The following is a 26,284-nucleotide window of genomic DNA, read 5'->3' on the forward strand; positions in this document are numbered from 1 at the left end:
ATATCTGAATGTGTTGCCACTAAAAGTAAAAGTAATTTATTGATAAAGTGAAATTATTGATTTCTATAAAATTGAAAATGGGCTGATTTTTGAGACTGATTTTGTTTAGTCTAGTTTATCTTGACTCAGTCCCACATACACCGTCCTGCTGCCCCAAATACTCACTAGAGCAGCACATGTGGATTCATCCGCCGCTGAAAATAGCCCCAACAAATGCACTATTTCCTCCTGTTTGAGTAATGTTTGATAAAAACCATAGTGAGCAGCTGTTTGAGGAAATGACTGAACATTTAAAAAAAATGAAACTATACATTTGCAGGATCAGCTAAGTCTTGTCATCTCCCTCCTGACTTCCTGCCTCAGCACTCCCTTTGTCTTTATACATCAGTGTTTTCAGCTGAAATTTTAATGAAGCTTTTCAGAGGTCAACTGCTCAGAGAGGCCGAGGGGGGAGGATGGAGGAAGGAGCAGTGGGATTTTTAGAACCTGTAGCAACTTCCTGTTATTGTAGAAACTCGGACAACTGCGCCGCTTCATGTCTTTTACATATTAAACAACATTCATCCTTTAACCACAGTGCTGTTACTACTTCAGTGATTCAGAAGTTTTCTTGTTTTGTTGTTTTTTGTTGACTGAGGAGAGGAGGTGAAAATGTAAGGTTTCCTGAGTGTGAGGCGCCTCCCTCGTGTTGAGGGAGAGATACTATGTGAGGTGAAAGGGACAGGTGCATGCAGTTGTTGTAACAACAACAGGAAGTTAGCTATTGTTGTTTGTCAGCAGTTTGAGCTGCAGCAGTGACACACAGCTCAAGGAAGACAAGATACTTAGCATTTAGAGACAGATTGCTGCAATTTGTGTCAAAAATCACAACTCTGAACACAATCAATAAATCAACTTAGAAATCATAGACTCTTCAGTGTCACAGTAATCCAGTAACAGTTGTCTGGGTACACTGCTAACAGCTGATTTAGCTACTTTTAATGGAGACAGTTTGTCAAAATGTAAACAAATATAGGCAATATGAATCCATGGCAACATTATTCTTCCTGTTTCATCCCCTAAAGTGTCATGGGAACTGTAGTTCCAAAAACTTCCAATAATAGCAAAAACCCTGTTTTATGTTGCACTATGAATATTCTTTTGACATTGCAAAGGCTCCCAATGTCCAATCCCTCGGTTTTGTCTGAAGGGGGACCCCCAGTGTCAGATTTTGAAACCCTGATTTAAAGCGTTCATACTTATCTTCCTGTAGATCTGGTAGTTGTGTTAGGCACACCACCGTCTGGCAAATGGACACATAACAGTTGTGGACAGAAAGATGATGGAGGCATATAAAGGAATGACATGTAGCTGACAGAGAAGTAGAGACAGAGGGGGAGAGGAGGCCCAGCAGAAAGGCCATCTGCTGCCTCACCCTGCAGCCACCGTGTGAGCAGTAAACAGATGGACACTGTGGACATCCTGTACTGAGGCAGAGGGACACTATAGAAAAGGTACCAATAGATCATAAACAAAAGAAAATATTCAAAGAGACGGAAAAATAAAAACCAAAACCCTGAGATAGACACGTTTCAACATTCATCACCACAAAATCCAAAAAATAAAGACTTAATTAGTTTGTCTACACCAGTTCTCCATCTGCTGAAGTGTCCATGAGAAGGATGATAGCAGCCGAGCTCTCGAGTGTGACACACACACTGAGTATATCTTATTGTGTCATGTTGTATCTTGTTGTGTCGTGTTGTATCTTGTTGTGTCGTGTTGTATCTTGTTGAGTCATGTTGTATCTTGTTGAGTCGTGTTGTATCTTGTTGAGTCGTATTATATCTTTTTGAGTCATGTTGTATCTTGTTGAGTCATGTTATATCTTTTTGAGTCATGTTGTATCTTGTTGAGTCATGTTGTATCTTGTGTCATGTATCTTGTTGAGTCATGTTGTATCTTGTTGAGTCATGTTGTATCTTGTTGAGTTGTGTTATATCTTGTTGAGTCGTGTTGTATCTTGCTGAGTCGTGTTATATCTTTTTGAGTCATGTTGTATCTTGTTGTGTCATGTTGTATCTTGTTGTGTCATGTTATATCTTGTCGAGTCATGTTGTATCTTGTTGAGTCATGTTGTATCTTGTTGTGTCGTGTTGTATCTTGTTGAGTCGTGTTGTATCTTGTTGTATCTTGTTGTGTGGTGTTATATCTTGTTGAGTCATGTTGTATCTTGTTGTGTCGTGTTGTATCTTGTGTCGTGTTGTATCTTGTTGTGTCGTGTTGTATCTTGTTGTGTCGTGTTATATCTTGTTGTGTCTTGTTACATCTTGTGTTGTGTTGTATCTTGTTGTGTCATGTTGTGTCGTGTTGTATCTTGTTGTGTCATGTTACATCTTGTGTCGTATTGTATCTTGTTGTGTCTTGTTGTATCTTGTTGTGTCATGTTGTATCTTGTTGTGTCTTGTTGTATCTTGTTGTGTCTTGTTATATCTTGTTGTGTCATGTTGTATCTTGTTTTGTCATGTTATATCTTGTGTTGTGTTGTATCTTGTTGTGTTGTATCTTGTTGTGTCATGTTGTATCTTGTTGTGTCGTGTTATATCTTGTTGTGTCTTGTTACATCTTGTGTCGTGTTGTATCTTGTTGTGTTGTATCTTGTTGTGTCATGTTACATCTTGTGTCGTGTTGTGTCTTGTTGTATCTTGTTGTGTCATGTTGTATCTTGTTGTGTCTTGTTATATCTTGTTGTGTTGTGTTGTATCTTGTTGTGTCATGTTGTATCTTGTCTTGTCATGTTATATCTTGTGTCGTGTTGTATCTTGTTATATGTTGTTGTGTCTTGTTGTATCTTGTTGTGTCGTGTTGTATCGTTGTGTCGTGTTATATCTTGTTGTGTCTTGTTACATCTTGTGTTGTGTTGTATCTTGTTGTGTTGTATCTTGTTGTGCCATGTTGTATCTTGTGTCGTGTTGTATCTTGTTTTGTCATGTTATATCTTGTGTCTTGTTTTATCTTGTTGTGTTATTTTGTATCTTGTGTCGTGTTGTATCTTGTTGTGTCTTGTTGTGTCGTGTTGTATCTTGTAGTGCCCTGTTGTATCTTGTTGTGTCGTGTTGTGTCTTGTTGTGTCCTGTTTTATCTTGTCATGTTGTATCTTGTTGTGTCGTGTTATATCTTGTTGCGTCATGTCGTATCTTGTTGTGTCGTGTTGTATCTTGTGTCGTGTTGTATCTTGTGTCATGTTCTATCTTGTGTCGTGTTGTATCTTGTTGTGTCGTGTTGTATCTTGTTGTGCCCTGTTGTATCTTGTTGTGTGGTGTTGTATCTTGTTGTGTCGTGTTGTGTCTTGTTGTGTCCTGTTTTATCTTGTGTCATGTTGTATCTTGTTGTGTCTTGTTATATCTTGTTGCGTCATGTTGTATCTTGTGTCGTGTTGTATCTTGTTGTGTCATGTTATATCTTGTGTCGTGTTGTATCTTGTTGTGTCGTGTTGTATCTTGTTGTGTCCTGTTGTGCCTTGTTGTATCTTGTTGTGTTGTGTTGTATCTTGTCGTGTTGTTGTGTCTTGTTGTATCTTGTTGTGTCGTGTTGTGTCGTGTTGTATCTTGATGTGCCCTGTTGTATCTTGTTGTGTCGTGTTGTATCTTGTTGTGTCTTTGTGTTGTATCTTGTTGTGTCTTCTTATATCTTGTTGTGTCATGTTACATCTTGTGTCGTGTTGTATCTTGTTGTGTCATGTTGTATCTTGTTGTGTCGTGTTGTATCTTGTTGTATCGTGTTATATCTTGTTGTATCGTGTTATATCTTGTTGAGACATGTTGTATCTTGTTGAGTCGTGTTATATCTTGTTGCGTCATGTTGTATCTTGTGTCGTGTTGTATCTTGTGTCATGTTCTATCTTGTGTCGTGTTGTATCTTGTTGTGCCCTGTTGTATCTTGTTGTGTGGTGTTGTATCTTGTTGTGTCGTGTTGTGTCTTGTTGTGTCCTGTTTTATCTTGTTTTGTCATGTTATATCTTGTGTCGTGTTGTATCTTGTTGTGTCTTGTTGTGTCGTGTTGTATCTTGTAGTGTCCTGTTGTATCTTGTTGTGTCGTGTTGTGTCCTGTTTTATCTTGTGTCATGTTGTATCTTGTTGTGTCGTGTTATATCTTGTTGCGTCATGTTGTATCTTGTTGTGTCATGTTGTATCTTGTGTCGTGTTGTATCTTGTGTCCTGTTCTATCTTGTGTCGTGTTGTATCTTATTGTGCCCTGTTGTATCTTGTTGTGTGGTGTTGTATCTTGTTGTGTCTTGTTATATCTTGTGTTGTGTTGTATCTTGTTGTGTCATGTTGTATCTTGTTTTGTCATGTTATATCTTGTGTTGTGTTGTATCTTGTTGTGTCATGTTGTATCTTGTTTTGTCATGTTATATCTTGTGTGTTTTTTTATCTTGTTGTGTTGTTTTGTATCTTGTGTCGTGTTGTATCTTGTTGTATCTTGTTGTGTCTTGTTATATCTTGTTGTGTCATGTTGTATCTTGTTTTGTCATGTTATATCTTGTGTGTTTTTTTATCTTGTTGTGTTGTTTTGTATCTTGTGTCGTGTTGTATCTTGTTGTGTCTTGTTGTATCTTGTTGTGTCGTGTTGTATCTTGTAGTGCCCTGTTGTATCTTGTTGTGTTGTGTCTTGTTGTGTCCTGTTTTATCTTGTGTCATGTTGTATCTTGTTGTGTCGTGTTATATCTTGTTGCGTCATGTTGTATCTTGTGTCGTGTTGTATCTTGTGTCATGTTCTATCTTGTGTCGTGTTGTGTCGTGTTGTATCTTGTTATGTGGTGTTGTATCTTGTTGTGTCTTGTTATATCTTGTGTTGTGTTGTATCTTGTTGTGTCATGTTGTATCTTGTTTTGTCATGTTATATCTTGTGTCTTGTTTTATCTTGTTGTGTTGTTTTGTATCTTGTGTCGTGTTGTGTCTTGTTGTGTCGTGTTGTATCTTGTAGTGCCCTGTTGTATCTTGTTGTGTCGTGTTGTGTCTTGTTGTGTCCTGTTTTATCTTGTGTCATGTTGTATCTTGTTGTGTCGTGTTATATCTTGTTGCGTCATGTTGTATCTTGTTGTGTCGTGTTGTATCTTGTGTTGTGTTGTATCTTGTGTCATGTTCTATCTTGTGTCGTGTTGTATCTTGTTGTGCCCTGTTGTATCTTGTTGTGTGGTGCTGTATCTTGTTGTGTCTTGTTATATCTTGTTGTGTCATGTTGTATCTTGTTTTGTCATGTTATATCTTGTGTGTTTTTTTATCTTGTTGTGTTGTTTTGTATCTTGTGTCGTGTTGTATCTTGTTGTATCTTGTTGTGTCGTGTTGTATCTTGTAGTGCCCTGTTGTATCTTGTTGTGTTGTGTTGTGTCTTGTTGTATCCTGTTTTATCTTGTGTCATGTTGTATCTTGTTGTGTCGTGTTATATCTTGTTGCGTCATGTTGTATCTTGTGTCGTGTTGTATCTTGTGTCATGTTCTATCTTGTGTCGTGTTGTGTTGTGTTGTATCTTGTTGTGCCCTGTTGTATCTTGTTATGTGGTGTTGTATCTTGTTGTGTCTTGTTATATCTTGTGTTGTGTTGTATCTTGTTGTCATGTTGTATCTTGTTTTGTCATGTTATATCTTGTGTCTTGTTTTATCTTGTTGTGTTGTTTTGTATCTTGTGTCGTGTTGTATCTTGTTGTGTCTTGTTGTGTCGTGTTGTGTCTTGTTGTGTCCTGTTTTATCTTGTGTCATGTTGTATCTTGTTGTGTCGTGTTATATCTTGTTGCGTCATGTTGTATCTTGTTGTGTCGTGTTGTATCTTGTGTCGTGTTGTATCTTGTGTCCTGTTCTATCTTGTGTCGTGTTGTATCTTGTTGTGTTGTGTTGTATCTTGTTGTGCCCTGTTGTATCTTGTTGTGTGGTGTTGTATCTTGTTGTGTCGTGTTGTGTCTTGTTGTGTCCTGTTTTATCTTGTATCTTGTTGTGTCGTGTTATATCTTGTTGCGTCATGTTGTATCTTGTTGTGTCGTGTTGTATCTTGTGTCGTGTTGTATCTTGTGTCATGTTCTATCTTGTGTCGTGTTGTATCTTGTTGTGCCCTGTTGTATCTTGTTGTGTGGTGCTGTATCTTGTTGTGTCTTGTTATATCTTGTTGTGTCATGTTGTATCTTGTTTTGTCATGTTATATCTTGTGTGTTTTTTTATCTTGTTGTGTTGTTTTGTATCTTGTGTCGTGTTGTATCTTGTAGTGCCCTGTTGTATCTTGTTGTGTTGTGTTGTGTCTTGTTGTGTCCTGTTTTATCTTGTGTCATGTTGTATCTTGTTGTGTCGTGTTATATCTTGTTGCGTCATGTTGTATCTTGTGTCGTGTTGTATCTTGTGTCATGTTCTATCTTGTGTCGTGTTGTGTTGTATCTTGTTGTGCCCTGTTGTATCTTGTTATGTGGTGTTGTATCTTGTTGTGTCTTGTTTTATCTTGTTGTGTTGTTTTGTATCTTGTTTCGTGTTGTATCTTGTTGTGTCTTGTTGTGTCGTGTTGTATCTTGTAGTGCCCTGTTGTATCTTGTCGTGTCGTGTTGTGTCTTGTTGTGTCCTGTTTTATCTTGTGTCATGTTGTATCTTGTTGTGTCGTGTTGTATCTTGTGTCGTGTTGTATCTTGTGTCCTGTTCTATCTTGTGTCGTGTTGTATCTTGTTGTGTTGTGTTGTATCTTGTTGTGCCCTGTTGTATCTTGTTGTGTGGTGTTGTATCTTGTTGTGTTGTGTCTTGTTGTGTCCTGTTTTATCTTGTGTCATGTTGTATCTTGTTGTGTCGTGTTATATCTTGTTGCGTCATGTTGTATCTTGTTGTGTCGTGTTGTATCTTGTGTCGTGTTGTATCTTGTGTCATGTTCTATCTTGTGTCGTGTTGTATCTTGTTGTGCCCTGTTGTGTCTTGTTGTGTGGTGCTGTATCTTGTTGTGTCTTGTTGTATCTTGTTGTGTCGTGTTGTATCTTGTTGTGTCTTGTTATATCTTGTGTTGTGTTGTATCTTGTTGTGTCATGTTGTATCTTGTTTTGTCATGTTATGTCTTGTGTCTTTTTTTATCTTGTCGTGTTGTTTTGTATCTTGTGTCGTGTTGTATCTTGTTGTATCTTGTTGTGTCGTGTTGTATCTTGTTGTGTCTTGTTATATGATGTTGTGTTGTGTTGTATCTTGTTGTGTCATGTTGTGTCTTGTTATATCTTGTTGTGTCCTGTTTTATCTTGTTGTGTCATGTTGTATCTTGTTATATGTTGTGTCGTGTTGTATCTTGTGTCATGTTGTATCTTGTTGTGTCGTGTTGTATCTTGTTGTATCGTGTTATATCTTGTTGTATCTTGTTGTGTCTTGTTATATCTTGTGTCGTGTTGTATCTTGTTGTGTTGTGTTGTATCTTGTGTCATGTTATATTTTGTGTCTTGTTGTATGTGTTTGTGTCGTGTTGTATCTTGTTGTGTTTTGTTGGATCTTGTTGTGTCCTGTTGTATCTTTTTGTGTCCTGTTTTATGTGTTTGTGTCGTGTTGTATCTTGTTGTGTCGTTTTGTATCTTGTTGTGTCATGTTGTATCTTGTTGTGTCGTGTTGTATCTTGTTGTGTCTCATTATATCTTGTTGTTTTTTGTGGCGTTGTTCTGTGTCATGTCTTTCATCTTTTCAGTGTTGTGTAATTTATTTGGGATCCTTTGGTGCCATGCCTTGTGTTGTTTTGCGTTTTTTTTCTTTTCGTGTCATTTCATGTTATTTGTAGTAAATACATGTCAATTTAATGTCACGTCTTGTCATTTTGTGGCATTTCATATCTTGTTGTGTCATGTTGTCTGTGTCTCTTCATGGTTTTTCATGTGATGTTTCGTTGTATTGTGTTTGTGTTAAAGAGCGTTCACAGCTTCTAAACGAGGAGACATTTAGTGAACATTAGATTGATCTGTTAGCTGCTTCTCAGACTGGGTGGAGATGGTCACACACACACACACACACACACACACACACACACACACACAGATCTAATGAGACAAACACATTGACAAGAAAGCACAGCTCATTCCCAGAGGACTGAAGCTCCAACAGGAAAATGCAGCATCAGAGCCAGAGAGGAGGATGTTTGACAGAAGAAAAGACATGAAAAGATGGTGGATAAAAAAAGTGATGATCGAGATGTACAGACAGAAAAGAGGGAGAGATAGGAGATAGGAGGGGGAGAAACATGACAAACACCCAGAGAGAGGGAGGGAGGGGAGAGAGATGAGCTGAAATAACAGGCAGGTAAACAAAACCAAAACAGCAACAAACAGACAGATCAACTCACCTTTCTCTCTCTCTCTCTCTGATGGTTGTCATGGCACGTCACCCTCTATCTCTATCTGCCTCCAACACCAGCCGGTTTGCGAGGACCGCGACTCCCAGGGTTCCACGGGGCTTCGCTCCAGGCCAGACAACAGTCAGGGATGCGGCAGGAGGATTATGGGCGCTGTAGTTTCCTCTTCCAGGACTCAGGCTCGTCTCTCGGACGGCTGAACGCTGACGGCTGGAGGCAGAGCGAGTGAATGCTGGCTCACTGCTACTCAGCAGAATACTGCAGCCTCCATCTGAAAGAGCAGCACCAAGGACAGCTGACACAGACTGAGAGAGGAGGAGGAGGAGGAGGAGGAGGAGGGATAATGGAAGAGGACGGAAGGGCGGTGAATGTGTGGGGAGGAGAGAAAGAACAGAGAGAGCAAGGGAAATAAAAAAAGAGAAGATAGAGGAAGAGATGAAGGGAGATGAAGACGAAAATGACATATATGGATATTATTATATAATGGAATATTTTAATGAAAGAAAAGAATAATATAAATATGAAGGATGACTGTAAAATAAATAGAATTATTAGACATAAAAATTATACATACCTAATGTAAACAAGCAATCAAAGCAAATCAATAAATAAAAAATGAAAAATTATTTTGAAAAACATGACAGAGTCCTTGTAAAATATATAAGTTTACTTGTGTTCTGTACAGCTCTGCATTTCAGTTGCTACATAAATAAACTTTATTACTATTATCATTATATTTACAACTATTGCTATTTAAGACAAAGTTTGTGACATGAAATGATTTGCTGAATATTTTAACCAGTGTTTCCTTCCTGTGATCACTTCTTTATTGTATATTTAATTCTCCGTTTTTATATTTATTTATTTTCTTTAGTTTTATTCATGATTCATGATGATGCACCACCTGCTGAGTGCAGCCAGAGGACGCTGCAGGTCTGCCTGTATCTTTTTCTGTCAAACAGGAAGTAAGCTCAGGCAGAGGAGGAGGAGGAGGAGGGGCAGGAGGACAGGCTGAGACAGGCAGGTCAGGGAGGGGCGGGGCCAGAGAGAGAGGAACCTGTTTCTGTGATTTGGACTCGCCCCTTCAGGAATAGAAGAGCAAAAAAACACAAAGAGCAGGATGGTTGGATCTGACTTTAACTACTGGTAAAACACAACTATGTGTCTGTATGTATTTATGTATCTGTCTATCTGTCTGTCTGTCTATGTATTTATGTATCTGTCTATCTGTCTGTCTGTCTATGTATTTATGTATCTGTCTATATGTCTGTCTCTCTGTCTGTCTGTGGAGGTGATTCTGTCATGTTGGATTGAGTTGCAGTTGAAACTTTTTCACTTTTTTCCTTCTACGTCCTGGTTTTGCGTTTTGATTTTTGTGTATGTGGGTGTTTTCTTGTGTGTGTTTAAGTTTTATCTGGTTGGTTTGGACTTATTGAAATTGAAAAAGTTGTTTTTCCTGCAAAAAGTGGGGGGAAAAAGTCTTCATTGTGTTTGAAAAGCTACGTTATGGGGACGTCAGCCAGTTCCCACACCAACAACCCGGGGACTCTGTTTGATTTCAGGGTTAAGACTTGACTCTTGGTTATGATTAGGTGTGTGTGTGTGTGTGTTAATGGTTGGTAGGAATGTGTCACCGGGTGTGTTTTGCTCAGGGACAGAGCACTGTGCACTGATTGCAGACTATACACTAAAAGTAAGCAGGTTCTGAGTCTGTAAAAATCTATAAAAATGACAAAATTTAAGTCTCAAATGGAGGTGAAACAGCTGCAGAAAGAAGGAAAGTCTTAAATCCTAACTGACGATCTACAGCTGCAGATTGATTTACATCAAAATATTTAATAATTTCACTAGTATAACATAGTAAAGTTTGTTGATTTCTTGCAGTATACTGTAAAATGTGTCATATAGTATACATGTTGTATAAAGTCAGTATGTAGTAATGAATTTGGCAGTGGTGAAAGAAGTACTAGTAATACCACAGTGTAGAAATACTCTGCTACAAATAAAAGTCCTGTATTGAAAATATTACTTAAGTAAAAGTACAAATCTTTAATGTTGTACCTGGTTAAGGTGGTACATATTTATTTATTTATATATATATTTTAAACATATATTACTTTATGTACTGCTGGGTAACTTGTGAAAATCAATAAAGTCTTATTGATATAGAAATATCATAATTAATCTGAATCTGTAAAGTAACTAAGGTATCAAATAATTGTAGTGGAGTACCAAGTAAAATATTTGCATCTTAAATATAGTGAAGTAGAAGTATTAAGTGGCAAAAAATGGAAATACTCAAGTAAAGTTCAAGTATCTGAAAAATGTTACTAAAGCACAGTACTTGAGTAGATATACTTAGTTACTTTCCACCACTGGATTTGGGACACAGCACCAGTTAAATTACAGGATACTAAATTAGAATTAAAATATTTCTCCTGATTCTCAACATAAACTTTAAAAACTGAAATGTAAACGTTCACAGCGTCAGATTAATATTTTGTGTTTGAATGAAAACAACTGGAGTCTGTTTCTGTGTCTTCAAACTACCTAGTTCTAACTAATATTTCACATGTTAAGTTACTAAATTATATTATCGTTATAGATATATTTCCATAATACTAATAAGGTATGAACATATGTCAAATATATATCGATGTAAATATTCCTGCTTCATATTAGGACAAAGAGTAAAACACATATAACAACATATATAGTTCATTATTTGATACTGTTCATATATATTAGATTTTTATATGGATGAGGGAAACTCATCTATTGTACATGTCTATATAATGTATGGGCATTTTGTAATAAGGCATAAACATGTTAAAATCACATACAGTTGCAATCAGAAAGATTCAACCCCCTCACCTCAAAAGACATTATAGTGATGTGGATGAAAGATAATGACAAAAAACCTCATTAAACAACAAAAAATATTTATTGATACATATTTGAGTTATTTTGACAACAGAAGTTGACTTAACTTTGAAGTTCAAATGAAAAACACATGTGCATGTGCAGTATTATTCAAGCCCCAGCTTCAGTACTTTGTGGAGCATCCTTTAGCTTTTATAACTTCTAACAAACGTTTCCGGTAAGTGCTGACAAGCTTCTTACACCTCTCGATCGGAATCCACTCCAGGATCTTTTTCTCAACCAAGCTTTGGTTGACTTGGAGGTGTGCTTGGGATCATTGTCTTGCTGTAAAGTCCAATGATCACCAAGGTTTAATTTGTCAACAGAAGGCATCACATTCCTCTTTAAAATGGCCTGCTATTTCTGGGAATCCATGATGCCAGGTACACGATCAAGATTGCCAGTTCCTGCAGCAGAAAAACAGCCCCACATCATCAGTGATCCACCTCCATGCTTGACCGTGGGGATGGTATTCTTCTGGTCTTAAGCCTGGCCTTTCGCACGCCAGACATAGGGCTGGTCCATATGTCCAAACTGTTCCAGTTTGGTTTCATCAGTCCATAGAACTATCTCCCAAAACTCTGTAGTCTTATCCAAATTCCTCCTGGCATATTCTAGTCGACTTTTGATGTTCAAGAGTGGAGTGCGTCTTGGAGTCCGGCCATGAAGTCCTTGTTTATAGTGCACGTCTTATAGTTGCCACTGAAGCACATGTACCAGCCTTCATCACGTCATCCTGTAGGTGTCTTGCAGTCACACGGGGGTTTTTCTTAGTTATCCTGACTAAGTTGCTAAGGGCCCTTGATGAAATTTTGGGCTTTCTTCCACGGCCAGGCAGGTTTGCAGCTGTTCCATAAGTTTTAAACTTCCTTATAATGCTCCCAATGGTGTCTCTTGGAATGTTAAATTTGGAAATCTTCTTATACCCAAGGCCCTTCAGGTGTGATGAAATAATCTCCTCTCTCAGCTTTTGTGGAAGCTCCTTTGTCTTTCCCATGATTGCAACTCACCTTGAATACCTTCATGGGTGAGGTTTATATATGCATCACAGCTGAAGCAAATGAAGGATCATTATAGAGTTCCCAAAGGCTTAATTATGTTTCAACTCCACTTTAGGTCAGAAAGCTTTGAAAACAACAATTTTATATAGGGGTTGCATAATTGTGACATGGCTATCTTAACAAAATATACTGTTACACACAAATACTACATCATGCATTTTCTGTGTTGATTTTATGTATCACTCAAGTCATCCAAAGCAGAATCTTGCTCTTTGAAAAAACTTTAATTGATAAATCCTTAAAATCTTTGGGGGGTTGAATATTTCTGATTGCAACTGTACATTTATATTGTATATATTTTAATTAGAATGTGAAAAGCTAATTTTAGATTTAAAAAAATATATACATATAATATTATGACATTTTTGTGGGAGCTTAGGTGGAGGCAGAATAATTCCCTGAACACGTTAGCTAACGCTAGCTAGCAAGTTTTGTTGGCTTGTTTTTCAACAATGGCTGAAGAAAACAGGAGTTTCTCTGAATATGTACGGTCACTCACTCAGTTAAAGTCAACATGAACCAATGGGACCGGACTGGCCGACCCGTACGCGCTCACTCAGACCATCTGACGTTCAGCGTTACACCTACCTGACAGAGAAACCAGGTGTGTGTAGTGAAAAGGAACTGAGGGCGTATAAATCTTTAGATGCCTATAACTACGTCCTGAATGCTCATGTAGACAACAAGACTTGAAACACAAAGATTTAACAGAGTTTTGTCTCTGGCCACAACTAGCTAACAAAGTTAGCTAATGCACTAAAAGAGTTAGCGTAACGAGAGAAATCACCCGTTCCTCTGACGAGGCGGGCGTGACAAACCTTTAGACACATGATGTAGTCCAGACCTGCGACAGACACTTGTATGAAGTGTGAGCTACCAACACGATGGCCTCGGTCCAGTCCTCTCGTCTCATCGCGTTTAACCACCGTTGTCTTTGAGTTGTGTGACTGGCAGCAGCAGCTCGTATGTGATAACGTTTCCATTTGGAGCCATTACTCCTTCGACTGTGGCAGCCAGCAACTCAGCAGCCGACGACTCTGAGGTGACTCGTGTTCGCCTCCGGGGTTTTTCCTCCAGCTGACGCCGTGACGTCACAGTGACGCCTGCACTAAAAGGGTCTATATGCGATTTTAAATTGTCCATTATTTATCACGTTTTCATATTTGGCCATATTTCAGATTTCCATACATTGAAAAGTTCAGATGTGTCATAATGATGAGACTCCACATGTTGCAGCTTCATAAATTGTGTGTATATATTACAGCTGTGGAAGAGCTGCTGCACATCTGGATATTTAACTCATTTCTGTAACTGTGTTTGAAGATGTCACATCATGATCTTCAGTAGAAAAAGGACAGAGGGTTATTTGTGCAGCCTGTGTCACCGTCATCATCATCATTAGCATCATCACATCTGAACACAACTATGAACTGGCTCTGCTGCATAGTTCAGCTGACAGCCAATCAGAGAGCAGAATTCTCAGTTGTCATGGTTAATTTAAATTAGCCTGTAGAGGTTCTTGAGAAGAAGTCCTTGATTGGATTGTAGAGGGCCTTGAACAGGGGTAGAGGTCCTTGAGCAGATCCTTGAGGGGTCTTTGAGGAGTTTCCAGAGGTTTTTGGGGTCCTTGAACTGCTGACCTGAACTGTTTGATACCTGAATTTAACAGACAGCTGACAGCCAACCAGAGAGCAAGATTTCTGTATTTGTGGTGTAAACAGATAAACATATAAACACACAGTTTGGTTGCACTCAAGGCTCCAAACATTCCTGTAAAAGTTGGTTGGTTTGTTTGTTCGAGCCTTCAGGAGGCGGAGTCAGCTGACGGGTTTATGATTTAAACTCGGTTATTTCTGTCTGTGTGTATGTGTGTGTGACTGTAACCACACCCTCAAACTGAGGCTAAAGGTTGAATCCACTTCAGATCTGCTGAAACAAGCCGTGATTGGCTGTTGGTCTTATGATGTCATGTGACACATGACACCTGCTGGGCGTGGCTCAGTGACAGAAACAGCCTCCACATGTTGTTGAAGGATCCTCTCAGTCCGATTCTTTGTCTCTTCTGATTGGTCGACGGGGGCGAGTCCTGCCACAAACCCTCGACCTCGGTTTAATGATTGACAGCTCTCTGACGGAGAGAGTGTGTGTGTGCGTGTGAGAGAGAGTGTGTCTGTGAGTGTGTGTGAGTGTGTGTGTGTGTGATACATTCCTGGCGGGGTGGGTGTGGCCGAGGGACAGAGACAAACAGAGTGGGGAGGGGAGGGAGGGGGCTGCATTCCAACACATCAGGCTCCCTCACACACCTGAACACACCTGCCTCAGGTGTGTGACTCAGAGCAGGTTTGACTCTTTACCTCCATGAAGACTCTTAAAGGGCCAGTCAGTGATTTTAGTTTCAAATAGCCTGCAGTAGATTCAATAAAAACTTTATTTATCACAACAAACAAAAACAAAACACTGTTAATCACAAAACAATCAGAGGCTATAAACTTAAAAATGATATATTCAATTATTGATTGGTAAGTTTACCAATTATCTAATAATGTCTTAAGTAATAGGCCTACACGGCACCATGTGTACAGAGTTGAAACATGCACTGACTCTCTAAACTTTGACTGAAGCAGCAGTTGTGACGGTTTGAATGAATGAAGACGTCAGTTTCACACTGAAACAGATCATATTTATAGATTAGTTATTGATGATATTTTAGATAAAAAGAAATTCTGCTGTTCAGCTCTGAACACATTGACTGCAGACAGACTATTGTTCCTTTACAAAGACAGGAAACACACACACACACACACACACACACACACCAGTGTGTGATGTCATTGATGGGTGGAGTCTACACAGCCTTGTGGGCGGGGCTTACAGCAGACAGGAAGAGCAGACGCTTCCCTCTGTAAACAGAACAGGCCTGAGATCAGCCTCCTGCTATTGTTCTGTGTGTGTGTGTGTGTGTGTGTGTGTGTATGTGTGTATGTGTGTGTGTGTGGTGACTGCCTTGCTCAGAGGCTCATCTCAAGCTGTTGCTTCAGCTCAGACCTTCTCATAATCCAGTTTTTCCTGTTCAGTTTGTCTTTCAGAAAGTGCTTTTTGGGTTGTGAAGGAAAGTTCGATTTTTGATGGACAGATGGCTTTACTTGTTGCTAAAGTCATCGCTAACTACCGCTAACTGTAGCTGTCGTTACCTAGTTAGCTCAGTCAGCCGGTCCTATTAGCTAGCTGACTCTTCCCGGACTGGGAGCTCAGAGCAGCCGGAGGACATCAGAGGAAAAACCAGAAAACATTTTGTGAATAAAGTTGTGTGTTTTTGTACAGTAATCAGTAAAGCCCAGTCCACAGAAACATCTATCGTTTTTGCAACCTACTTCTTGTCTCATTTGTGGTCTGATGAACAGGAAGTTCATTCAGTCCTCATGTCTCTATTTTCCGAGCTAAGTTACTGCTGCTGTCAGATGCCAATGCTCACCGGCAGGATGATGAGGAGGTGGCTGTGCTCAGGGCTCAGAGGGTGAACTGAGGGGCCGCTTGAAGCGCCGGTATAAGATGAAGAAGGACTTATTTGAACTTTGAATCATGCAGAGGTGCTCTAGTGGAGCCCCAGAATAAAAACATAGAGCTGGACATGAGCATAAAGGTCCCCTTTAAATGTCATGTAATCCAGAAACCTGGTTTCAGGTAGATTTCTAAAATTCACAGGAAGTTTTCTCAGCAAGTCTGAATAAGTTTGTTTCCTTTGCTGAACATTTGACTCTTTTATCAGTGACACAGTTAGAATCTGTTTACTGACCTGCAGCATGTAAACAGATTACCTGCGGAATCTGGTTTCTCTGAGTTAAGTGCATGTGAGCGTACTGATGGAAAGCCACAAGTCTGCATGTGTCCACCTGAGCAGTTGATGTCACTGATAAGCTCCGTCCTCTACCTGGTGAGTGGGCGGAGTCTGTGGTTTGGAAAGAAAACCTGCAGACTGTTGTCTCTCTGTGGAACGTCTTGTATAATCCCTCCCTTTCCCAGAGGGCTTTTACTTTGAAACATTGAAATCAGTGGTTGGAAACAGGACAGCAGAGAGGTGAGTATCACATGACATCATGGGAGACAGACGAGACGAGAGAACAAACTGAAAACATGAGAGTAAAGCATGAGGGTTAGCATTAGCGTTAGCTGCAGTTCAGTGTTCAGAGCTGATTGTAGTTTGACTTGTTCTGACAAGAAGAAGCAGAGAGACACATAACTCTCATTCCTGTCGATGTCTCCGTCAGTAGCTGCTCTCATGCAGTCTGTTTATATTCCACTCTGAGAATATGAAGGCTTCATGTTAATCGATGCTACTACATATAATTAACTGCGAGAGTGTCAAAAAACATTATAGGCTTACAGGCAGAGCAGTTGGGTTGAATTATTTTACAATGAGAGTTAGTATCTCACAATAAATCTGCTTCTTGCTGTCTCGAACCCTTCTTGACGTTGGAGCGCGGTAACCTTGTATTGACAGTTTGTCATGTAACACCTCCGAGTCGGTCTTTGTAGGAATGTTCAGTTGTAGTTGAGCTGTTTGATACCTGTGTGTAAGCTTGTTTAAGACAATTGAGTGAGAGTACTTCGTCTTCAGGTGTTTCCGATAAATTGTTTCCCAGAAGGAGTGCGACGTATCTGAGCCCGTTTTGAAAGTTATTGTGCAGCAGTTCACATGGTGATGCAAAATGATGCACTTTAATATCATTGTATCAAACATCAGGGTGGTTTAAACCCACTGACACCAGAACAGCACAATGTAGATGTTAGAACGTGTTAGAAACAAACCAGACTGACTGACAGCTTGTGATCAACATGCCTTAAACTGCAGTATAAGTGAGTATTCTGAGTACTCAGTAACATGTTACAGTAATGTGATTACTTCAGTAACGAGTACTGTAAGGGATTACAAGTTGAGTTACTGATCTCAGTAACACTCCATTACTTTGGTACTGGGGGTTGGCTTGTTCACTGTCTTACTGGGAATTAATGCTAGATGGAGGGTGGATACCAGTTTGGTGTCAGTGTTCAGTGGACAGACTGGTCGTGGACATGTTAGCTTGCTGCTGGAGGCAGTTAGCTTCTACCAAAGGAGGAGAAATGTGACTCCAAAGTGACCTTAAGTACTCAGATCCTTTACTTAAGTAAAAGTACTAATACCACACTCTGGAAATACTCCACTACAAGTAAAAGTCCTGCATTCAAAACCCTCCTGAAGTATGTAAATATTGTCAGTATCACAGTAACAGTATGTAAGTACTTTTCAGCTTTGTGACGATGTGTCTTCGAGCTGATCTGAGGAGAGTTTAAATTTTAAAGTTTATTTATCTGAAGGAGGAGGATGAGGAGGATGTTCTCAACACATGAAGGAACTCTTCATCCTTCCCTTTATTGTTGAATCTGGTCTGATGTGAGTTTTCTCTCTTTAAGGGGGCTGATGAGCAGGTTTGACCTTTGACCCCTCACCTTCAGAGTCACCTGCACACCTGCCTGAGGGTGGCGGGGCCTGAGGAGCTCAGGACCATCACTATGGCAACAACTTCCTCCCTGCTTGGCCGAGGTGAGTCCTCGTTTTACAAGAGACAGCAGCCATGATGGGTCCTGAATGGAACAACAGCAGTAGCAGCAGTAATGTTATCAGTTGCAGTTAAAGTAGTAGAACTAGTAGTATTAGTACTACTACTAGTAGTAGTAGTAGTAACAGTAATAGTTAAAGCAGTAGCATGTAGTAATTAACAGTTAAAGTAGCATTAGTAATAGTAGCATTAGCATTAGCAGTAGTAATGTTAGCAGCAGTGGCAGTTGAGTTAGCTTTAGCATTAGCTTTTGTACTTGATATAACACTGTTCTTTATTATTTCCTATGATCCTGGTCCGGTATGGTCTGGGTCCTGCAGGTCTGGGTCTGGTCCTGGTGGAGTTTCAGTATGAGTACCAGGGTCGGGACGGGGCGCTGGTCTCCATCAAACCCAACGAGCGCTACGTCCTGCTGGCTAAGACCAATGACCACTGGTGGCAGGTTCAGAGTGACCGCAGCTCTAAGCCCTTCTACATCCCTGCTAAATATGTCAAGGAGCTGCCGCCAGACTTCCCCTCACCTCTGGACTTTGCAGATCCGCTCAGTCCTGAACCGGTATTGCTTCCTGTGGCAGCACCTGTCCCAGTCCCTGTCCCTGTTCCAAAGGCTCTGGAAGAACACAGCGGGACCAAAACCAAACCGGGAGATGAGGTGACGATCCGACTTAGACCAGATGCTTCAACCAGATACCGCAAGACTGAGAACCGCATGTCCACGTTCGGCGTCCCACTGGATTTCCACGACCTGTCGTCTGAGGTGGTGCCGGCACCGCAACATTCCAGCAACCCTCCTGCTGGTCCCACAGAGACCGGGATCACAGTCACCAGTGATCCTACAAATATGGCTGATGATGCTCTGAGCAAAAAGCACCTTTCAGGGATCCTGGACGACCATAGGGACTCTGGGAAACATCGAGTTCCCAGTTTCAGTCCAGCAGACCCCCTCTCCACACCTCGGCCCCAGACCCAGCCCATCCCTGTGGAGATGCCGGTGGTCCCCATGCCCCACCCCCACAACGATCTCCACAGCATGTCCTCGCCATCTCCAGGTCACCATGACAACCTAGAATCCAAGAAAGAGATGGAGGAGGAGGAGGTGAGCATGGAGGAGAGTGGCGGCGAGGAGGATTCACTGGAGGAGGAAGATTCAAACCACATCTACGAGTCCATCCAGGACCTGAACCTGGACCTGGAGGCTCTGGCTGGAGGAAAAGTGAGTCCTGGAGTGCCACCTGAATCTGCACCTGCCCTGCCCCCCACACAGGTAAGACACCTGAGACCTTCTCATAACTTATTCGACAGTTTAACAACAGATGTGCACATAGCTACACGTTTAAATACTAATCAATGAATATAAATACACATGAAAACCAACAGCTGTTTTCTTGTAAACAGTGGAGTCCCACAGGGCCCGCGGTCCCCCAGGGCCACCCCTACAACAACCTGCAGGTCACGCTGTGTTTTCAATGGTTATTCTTCTTCTATAGTAAAATACTTCAGCTTGATTTTTCATTTGTCTTTATTTTTCTTTTCCTTTCTCTTGTTTCTTTGGTGGTTTACACAGAACCATTTACACTGATGTTGTTATTTAATAACAAAATCTTTGAAGTAGCTGAGCTGCGTGTTGTTCATTGTGCTTTTTGCTCTGGCGTTGTTGGATGTCCAACAGGAAAGATTGAAAGATGGAGGTCTTTATGGTGAACTATTAAAAATGTCAACGCTGCCTTTCCATCAATTAGTGTTGTGTGAAGAGTCTCAGGGGGTCGAGGTCTTATTGTCTCTCTGGGTCAGGGTTGGACCAGTGTGCAGCAGTGACTGGTTTCTGGCAGTTTGATGGGTTTTTGTGATGTTTGGTTTAATTGCGGCTGAATGTCGGCACAGTCGGCTCCGTAATCAATAATCAAACTACATCAAATATATAACAGAAATAATCAAAGTGCTTCTGGGGTTTGATTTGTTGCCAGTCAGGCTGCAGGTCTTTTTACAAAATAAAAGCCCTCTCCAGCGTGTCACTTCCTGCGGCGTCCACACAGGAAGCTCAGAGAAGAAAAAGAAAAAGCTGTTTCCTCTTTTTATTCTCATCAGAGCAGAAAAGGGCTGACCTTTGACCTCCAGCTCTGCTGTGAACTGATCCTGGTCCTGTTTTGAATTCATTTATTTATTTGTTTGTTCAGGTTTGTTTATTATTATATTTTGTTTTATTTGTTTAATATTATTAATCAATTTAATTAATATTTTATTTATAATGTTGTTTACACATTTTCTATGATTTATTATTATTTTATGTATCTTTAATTAGAATTATATATAGATTTTTATTATATTTGTATAATTACAACGACCTGTGTGGCTCTGATGACATCACCGCAGGATGTGATGAGGTCAGCAGGATGTAGTGATGTCACAGCCGGCAGGATGTGTTCAAGGTCGGACAGGAAACTGCGAGAGGACGACGCTGCAGCGACACCTGCAGGATGAGAGAGGAACAACCAGCGTAACCTGACACCTGAGTGTGTGTGTGTGTGTGTGTGTGTGTGTGTGTACACTGTAAAAGATGTGAAGGAGCTCTCACTTTTAACTTTTAACTTCTTTAACAATTTAAGTTTCAGTTGAAGTGTAGGTGATAAACTCAGAGGGGGAGGAAGTACTCAGATCCTTCACTGCAGTAAAAGTACTAATACCACACTGTACAAATACTCTGTTCCAGTAACACTCTGTGAGTATAATCTGTATTTCAGCAGTCAGATGTCCTCCTGTGTCTGTCCTCCTGTGACTGTCCTCCTGTTATAGATTCTGTCATTAGAGGATTATTCCTCCTCATTAATGTGAAGCAGGATGTTACTGTTGGAGTTGGTTGAGGTGGAGCTCATTCTGAACTATCAGCTAATGATTATTAGTTCATTGTGGATGAATCAGCTCATTATTTTCTCCATTAATCGATAGTTTGGTCACAACGATCCAGAGCCCAAAGTGACGCCTTCACAAAGCTCCACATTATTAACAAGCTCCACATTATTAACAAGACATTACAATTATTAACAGCATTCAGAGGAAAAGCAGCACATTTGCATCTGAGAAGCTGGAACCAGTTCACTTCCTGTCAGTCCACTGATCGATTAATGGACTGATCGATTCAGCTGGACTTAATAAACTGTTTAATAACAAAACATCATATTTTATAAATTCCTTGTGTGTTTTAATCTGTAAAGTTACTGAAGCGGTCAGATAAATATTTCCCTCTGAGATGTGGTGGAGTAGAAATACTGAAGTAAAGTACAAGTACTTCAAAACTGTACTTAAACGTGGAGCTGGTGACTTTTAAACAGACATCAAGTCAGTAACTGCCCCTGGGCTCCAGACCCTCAGAGGCCCCTGGTTCACTGTGCGGAGATGACTTTGTTCATCGCCTCACCTGAACTCGAGTCCCGGGCCTGCCATGTGGTCCAGCTCACATGTTGAATATTCATCAATAATTGAATCACGATTCAAAGTGACCCACAGAGCCGCTACCCTCTGTGGGAGCGCTGCTCACGGGACTAGCAGCTCACTGTGACCCCGGGGCCCCACAGTGGGTGTAGATGTGGCCCTGCATGAGGTGTGATTGTGTCTGATGCTCCTTCTGAGCAGGAAAAGTCCTGAAAAAAAGGATTGAAGATGATTCAAGTTCAACAGATCTGACATCCTGCTTCTTCTTCTTCTTCTTGTAGTTAATTTTAAACCATGTGACCAGCAGGTGGCAGCAACACGTGGTCTTCCTGCTGCCTCGACTGCAGCCTGATGAGCAGCCAGTTTGGACTCTGTGATGTTTAATCAGCTGTTTTCATGTTGATGACTTTGTTCAACATTTAAAAGGAAACACACCTGCTGACCAGCGTGCAGCTCATAAACTCTGCTTATCAAGATTCTCAGGAGCGTTTATTTCAGCGTGTGTTGAACCAGCAGCTCCCTGTGGACCTGATACTGATACCGTTGTACTGGGTGTGTTTGTGTGTGTGTGTGTTCACTGGACAATGGGTTTGTTTTGAACACACGTGACTGCAGTGAAACATTTGAATACAATAAGATGTCAAAACAAACAACTGAAGCTTGAGAAACGTCTGCGGATCCTTGAAGGTGTTTGATGAGTCATTGAGAAAGTTCTACGAATCCGTAAAGAGATTCAAGGACTCTTTGAGAATGTTGAGGGCATTATAGGGGTCCTTGAAAAGGCTCCAGGAGTCCTTGAGGAGGCTGTAAAGGGACATAGAGGTTCAGTATCAAACCTGCCATCAGGTTCAGACAGATTCAAAAAGGTTGATTCCCCCAAAACTCCAGACAGCCCATCAGCAGGCAGGGGGCGTGGCTACAGAAGGACAGGGGGCGGGGCTACAACCTGCTGAGGAGAGCTGTGTCTGGAAACGTAACAGTGTCAGTTACAGATGGATTATTAAACTTTCTGACTTGTTTCTGATGAAGTTTGATGTTGAAGACACTTTAACACCAAAACAAACAGAGAGAGGCATTATGGGTAAGTCCACACATCCTCAACTAAACTTTAATGCTTCTAAAAATATGAAACTCATTAAGACCGGCTGGTGCTGTAGCTGTTGTGTTATGACTGTTTATGATGTGTGTGTATTTAATGTATGTTTATGGACTACAACAAACAGTGTTTCAGAGTAACAGCTGATCTCCAGTCAGCTGACAGGAGATGAAGTGTGTTCAGTTTAATGTGACTGTTAAACATTCAGAGGAGTCACACCTGATCCTGGTCCAGGTCAGTCAGAGTCCTGCTGTGTTATCTTAAATTAAACATGAATTAACAACACAGCATATTATATATTATTTATAATTGACATATATATATATATATGTCAGAACTGTCCTCATCATCACAGGAGGTACCTGGTTTAGAGGCAGCTCTTATTGGTGGGTCCTCATGTCAGATCTGATTCCATGGATCTGTTTCTAGAAGAGTTTACATGAAGCAATATTTCCACTTCCACAGATCAACAGGAGGTGAACTCAGCTGTGCTCTTCAGCTGACTGACGGGTATCAAACACAGTTTGTTCAGAATAAATTACTCAGACAAACTTCTCCATCCACCTCTTCCATGTGAATCAGAGACTGTATAAATGCAGTTCAGTTATGTAACAAGTCTATCACACAAAAGCAAATACATGGATTACACTTAGAAACTACATTTAACATGTGATCATGTGATTTGCACTCAAATTTGAGGATGAATATATTAATAATTATATTCAAAGACGCATCTCTGGATTATTTGAAGATATTTGTGTTTTTTACTATTTAAACATTTAAAAAGAAACAAGAAAGAAACAATAAATTCTGATCATCATTCAACATCTGGAGATTACAGGGAACGTTTTTATGTTGTATGTTGTTTCACAGTCTCATTTACGCTTGTTTATGTGTGTGTGTGTGTGTGTGTGTGTGTTTATAAAACATAGGAGGAGTTCTTCCTGTCAGACAGCAGCTTCCTCCACCCAGAGACACACTGTTACTGTTAATGAGCACTCCCAGAAAAAGTCTGCAAAACATGATAAAACGTCATAAAACAATACAACTTCATAAAACATCATTCAGGTTTCCTTATATCTTTTGTGCCAGAGTTCATCTTCATCTCCAGAGTACAGACTCGTCTCAGACTCAGTTTAATATTTAATGTTCATATTTAATAATTAATTGTTGATTATTTAATAGTTAATGTTTAACCTTTCCCTTTAACCCTTTAACACCGAGTGTGACGTTGGAGACACGTTTGCGCAAGCGCACTTTTGATTACCGCTATTGGAAAAAGTTTCTGAAAGCTGAGACGTTGCGCTTTACAGCCAGGTTCAGGTTTTAAAGGGTTAAAACCTAAGCCTCAAAATGTCCGCTTGGACTTTTTTGCTTATTTTGACTGAGAGGCGTGAGTGAAATTACTGTAATGACACCATATTGGCTGTAAAGTGCAATGTTTCAGCTTTCAGAAACCGTTGAAATTTTTCCAATAGCGCAAACTGTGATGTAATTATGGTAATCCAAAGTGCGCTTGCGCAAACGTGTCTCCGACGACACACTTGGTGTTTAAGGGTTAAATGACCAGTTCTAACTCTCTCTCTCTCTCTCTCTCTCTCCCTCTCTGTAGGACCCCAGCTCGCTCAGTCCTAACTCGCCCATCTACGCTAACGTCTCCAGTCTGAAGAAAGCGTCTCTCCCTCAGATCCCTGTCTCGGGCCCCGCCCTCCCCTCATCCCCTCCTCCTGGTCACGCCCCCTCAGCACCAGGCCCCACCCCCTCTTCTTCAGTCTCCTCCTCTTCTGGGATGATAAGCCCCGCCTCCCCCCTCAGCCCACTGGACGGATGGCAGGTAAGGTGACCTTTGACCTCTGATAGGTCTGAAGCACAGGTGTGTTTCAGTGTTTCATGTTCACATTTTCAAAGATTATAATGAGCCGAAGAAAAGAAGTGACAGAAGCACCGAAAGGAAGTAAAGTAAAGTAAGTGGTGGATGAAAGAAGAAGGAAGAAGTGTCAGTTCAAGTTAAAGTGCTGAAAGGAGTGGAAGAGTCGGTTAAGTGAAACATGACTTTAATCCTTTGTTATTTCACTTGGATATACAGTATATTTTATATTTCATATATTTTGGTCTCAGCTGTCATTCAAACATCTTTCATTTTCTTGTGTTTACGTTCAGTTGAAATCTTCTCTTCATGTTACTGCAACTCACTGAGGTCATTAAAGTTTCATCAGATGTAATCGGAGCCGTTCAGGTTTGTTCCACTGTGATCAAATCACATGTTACTGAGGAACAGGTGACGGTTCACTGCTTTGTTCAAAGACACGTCAGCAGGACAAACAGGGTTTAAAACTTCACCTAATATTTAGACTGAATGCTGAGCAGAGAATTCACAGCCCGTGGCGGACACATCGCGGTCGAGATTCACGTAGTTAAGTTATTTGAACGCTGTTGCTAGGTGACAAACAACAAATAGATTTTTCAAATATTGAGAATGATTGTATGTTTTTAATATTTCATATATTATTCGTGTTCAAATATGAAATTGAACTACAATTAAATAAAGAATTAAAGAAAGGTAAAAGTAAATAGTCACCATCATTTTTAAAGATGAGGGGTTGAATCACAAACTTTTCATTTATGAAGTTGTGAAAACCACATTTAGTGGTTGAACTCCTCTTATGAGTGCAATAAATACGACTGCTCCTGAATGCAGCACCAGCTCTCCTGAAGAGAACCGGACTCGACTGTGTTGATCTTGTTGACTCTAAACGTTCCTTGTTCAGGTGCACACTGACCAGGACAGCGGGAAGGTGTTTTATTACCATCCTGTAACCAGACAGACCACCTGGTCCGACCCCCGCTGCCCACCAACCCCGCCTGCTCGAGACATGGACCAGTCGAGGGGGAGCGAAGGGGGGCAGCTGACCTCCCCCTCCCCTCTGCTCTCCCCCGCCTCCTCTCAGGTACGAATCACCAGTGGCCATTTTTCAGATTAAAGTATTTCCTCTTGACCTCAGTGGCCCCTCAGTGGCCCCTCAGAGAGCTGCTCTGTCAGGAACTCACTGTTAGTTTTCCTCACCTGGTCCTCCAAAAAGTTTGTTTCTTGTATGCAACACTTGTATGCAGCTGTAGAAACACTTGTTCATGAAAAGCTAATAAAATGTAAGACCTTTAAAAAGCTACAGACTGTAAACTGTAAAGTCCACTTCTCCTGAAGCTTTCAACTTCACAGAATTTCGCTTAATTCATTCATTCATTCATTTATTTGTTTGTTGGTTTATTTATTTAACAGGGACAGAGTGCTTAAATGTTGACCAAAAAGTTATTTTTCATCAGTAGTATCTGTAGGCATGTAGGCATGCTAAAATGCTAACGTACAATTAAAACAGTAATGGGAAAAGGATAAAAGCATGCAGAGTAATTATACAAAAGAAGCATTAATGTTTGTTTATGAATTTGTGATGCTACAAATTAAAACAGCCTTAAAGCAGAAACAACACAGTAAAAAATAATATATACTTTCCAGAACAACGAAATACTACATTATCATAGACTAATTAAAATATACTGTGAACTAACTTCCTGTCAGGGCTCTTGTGGTTGGGAGCAGCTGGTGGACGAAGTCTCAGGGAGATTTTATTACTACAACCCCACCTCAGGAGCCACGTCATGGGCCGCACCAGAGTCACTCTCCCCCTCCTCACCTCCCCCAGGATCTACAGCCAACAGGAGGCACGACGACGGCCCGGTACGATCCTGATATAAGCCTGGATTAGGTCTGATTTAAGATCAGTATAGTCTCATAGACTTAAATCACAGCAGAACACGCTGTTGTCTGATTCTTTAAGGCGCTGCCGCGTGAAGCAGCTATTAGCTCTG

The 26,284-nt window shown here is 40.6% G+C and overlaps 1 protein-coding gene across 1 annotated transcript in view; it reads left to right on the forward strand.

Moving 5' to 3' along the window:
- Nucleotides 1-9,408: 9,408 nt before the first annotated feature.
- The window catches only part of arhgap27l (Rho GTPase activating protein 27, like), a 28,698-nt gene continuing 11,822 nt past the window's right edge, over nt 9,409-26,284 (forward strand). The window contains exons 1-6 of the mRNA XM_070922495.1: nt 9,409-9,467; nt 17,753-17,882; nt 18,219-19,162; nt 24,033-24,254; nt 25,189-25,368; nt 25,995-26,153. Coding sequence (XP_070778596.1) covers nt 17,852-17,882; nt 18,219-19,162; nt 24,033-24,254; nt 25,189-25,368; nt 25,995-26,153 — 1,536 coding nt within the window. The 5' untranslated portion in view covers nt 9,409-9,467; nt 17,753-17,851. The remainder of the gene's footprint in view (nt 9,468-17,752; nt 17,883-18,218; nt 19,163-24,032; nt 24,255-25,188; nt 25,369-25,994; nt 26,154-26,284) is intronic.

Source organism: Enoplosus armatus, chromosome 17 (assembly GCF_043641665.1).
Source record: "Enoplosus armatus isolate fEnoArm2 chromosome 17, fEnoArm2.hap1, whole genome shotgun sequence".
Classification (NCBI taxonomy): domain Eukaryota; kingdom Metazoa; phylum Chordata; class Actinopteri; order Centrarchiformes; family Enoplosidae; genus Enoplosus; species Enoplosus armatus.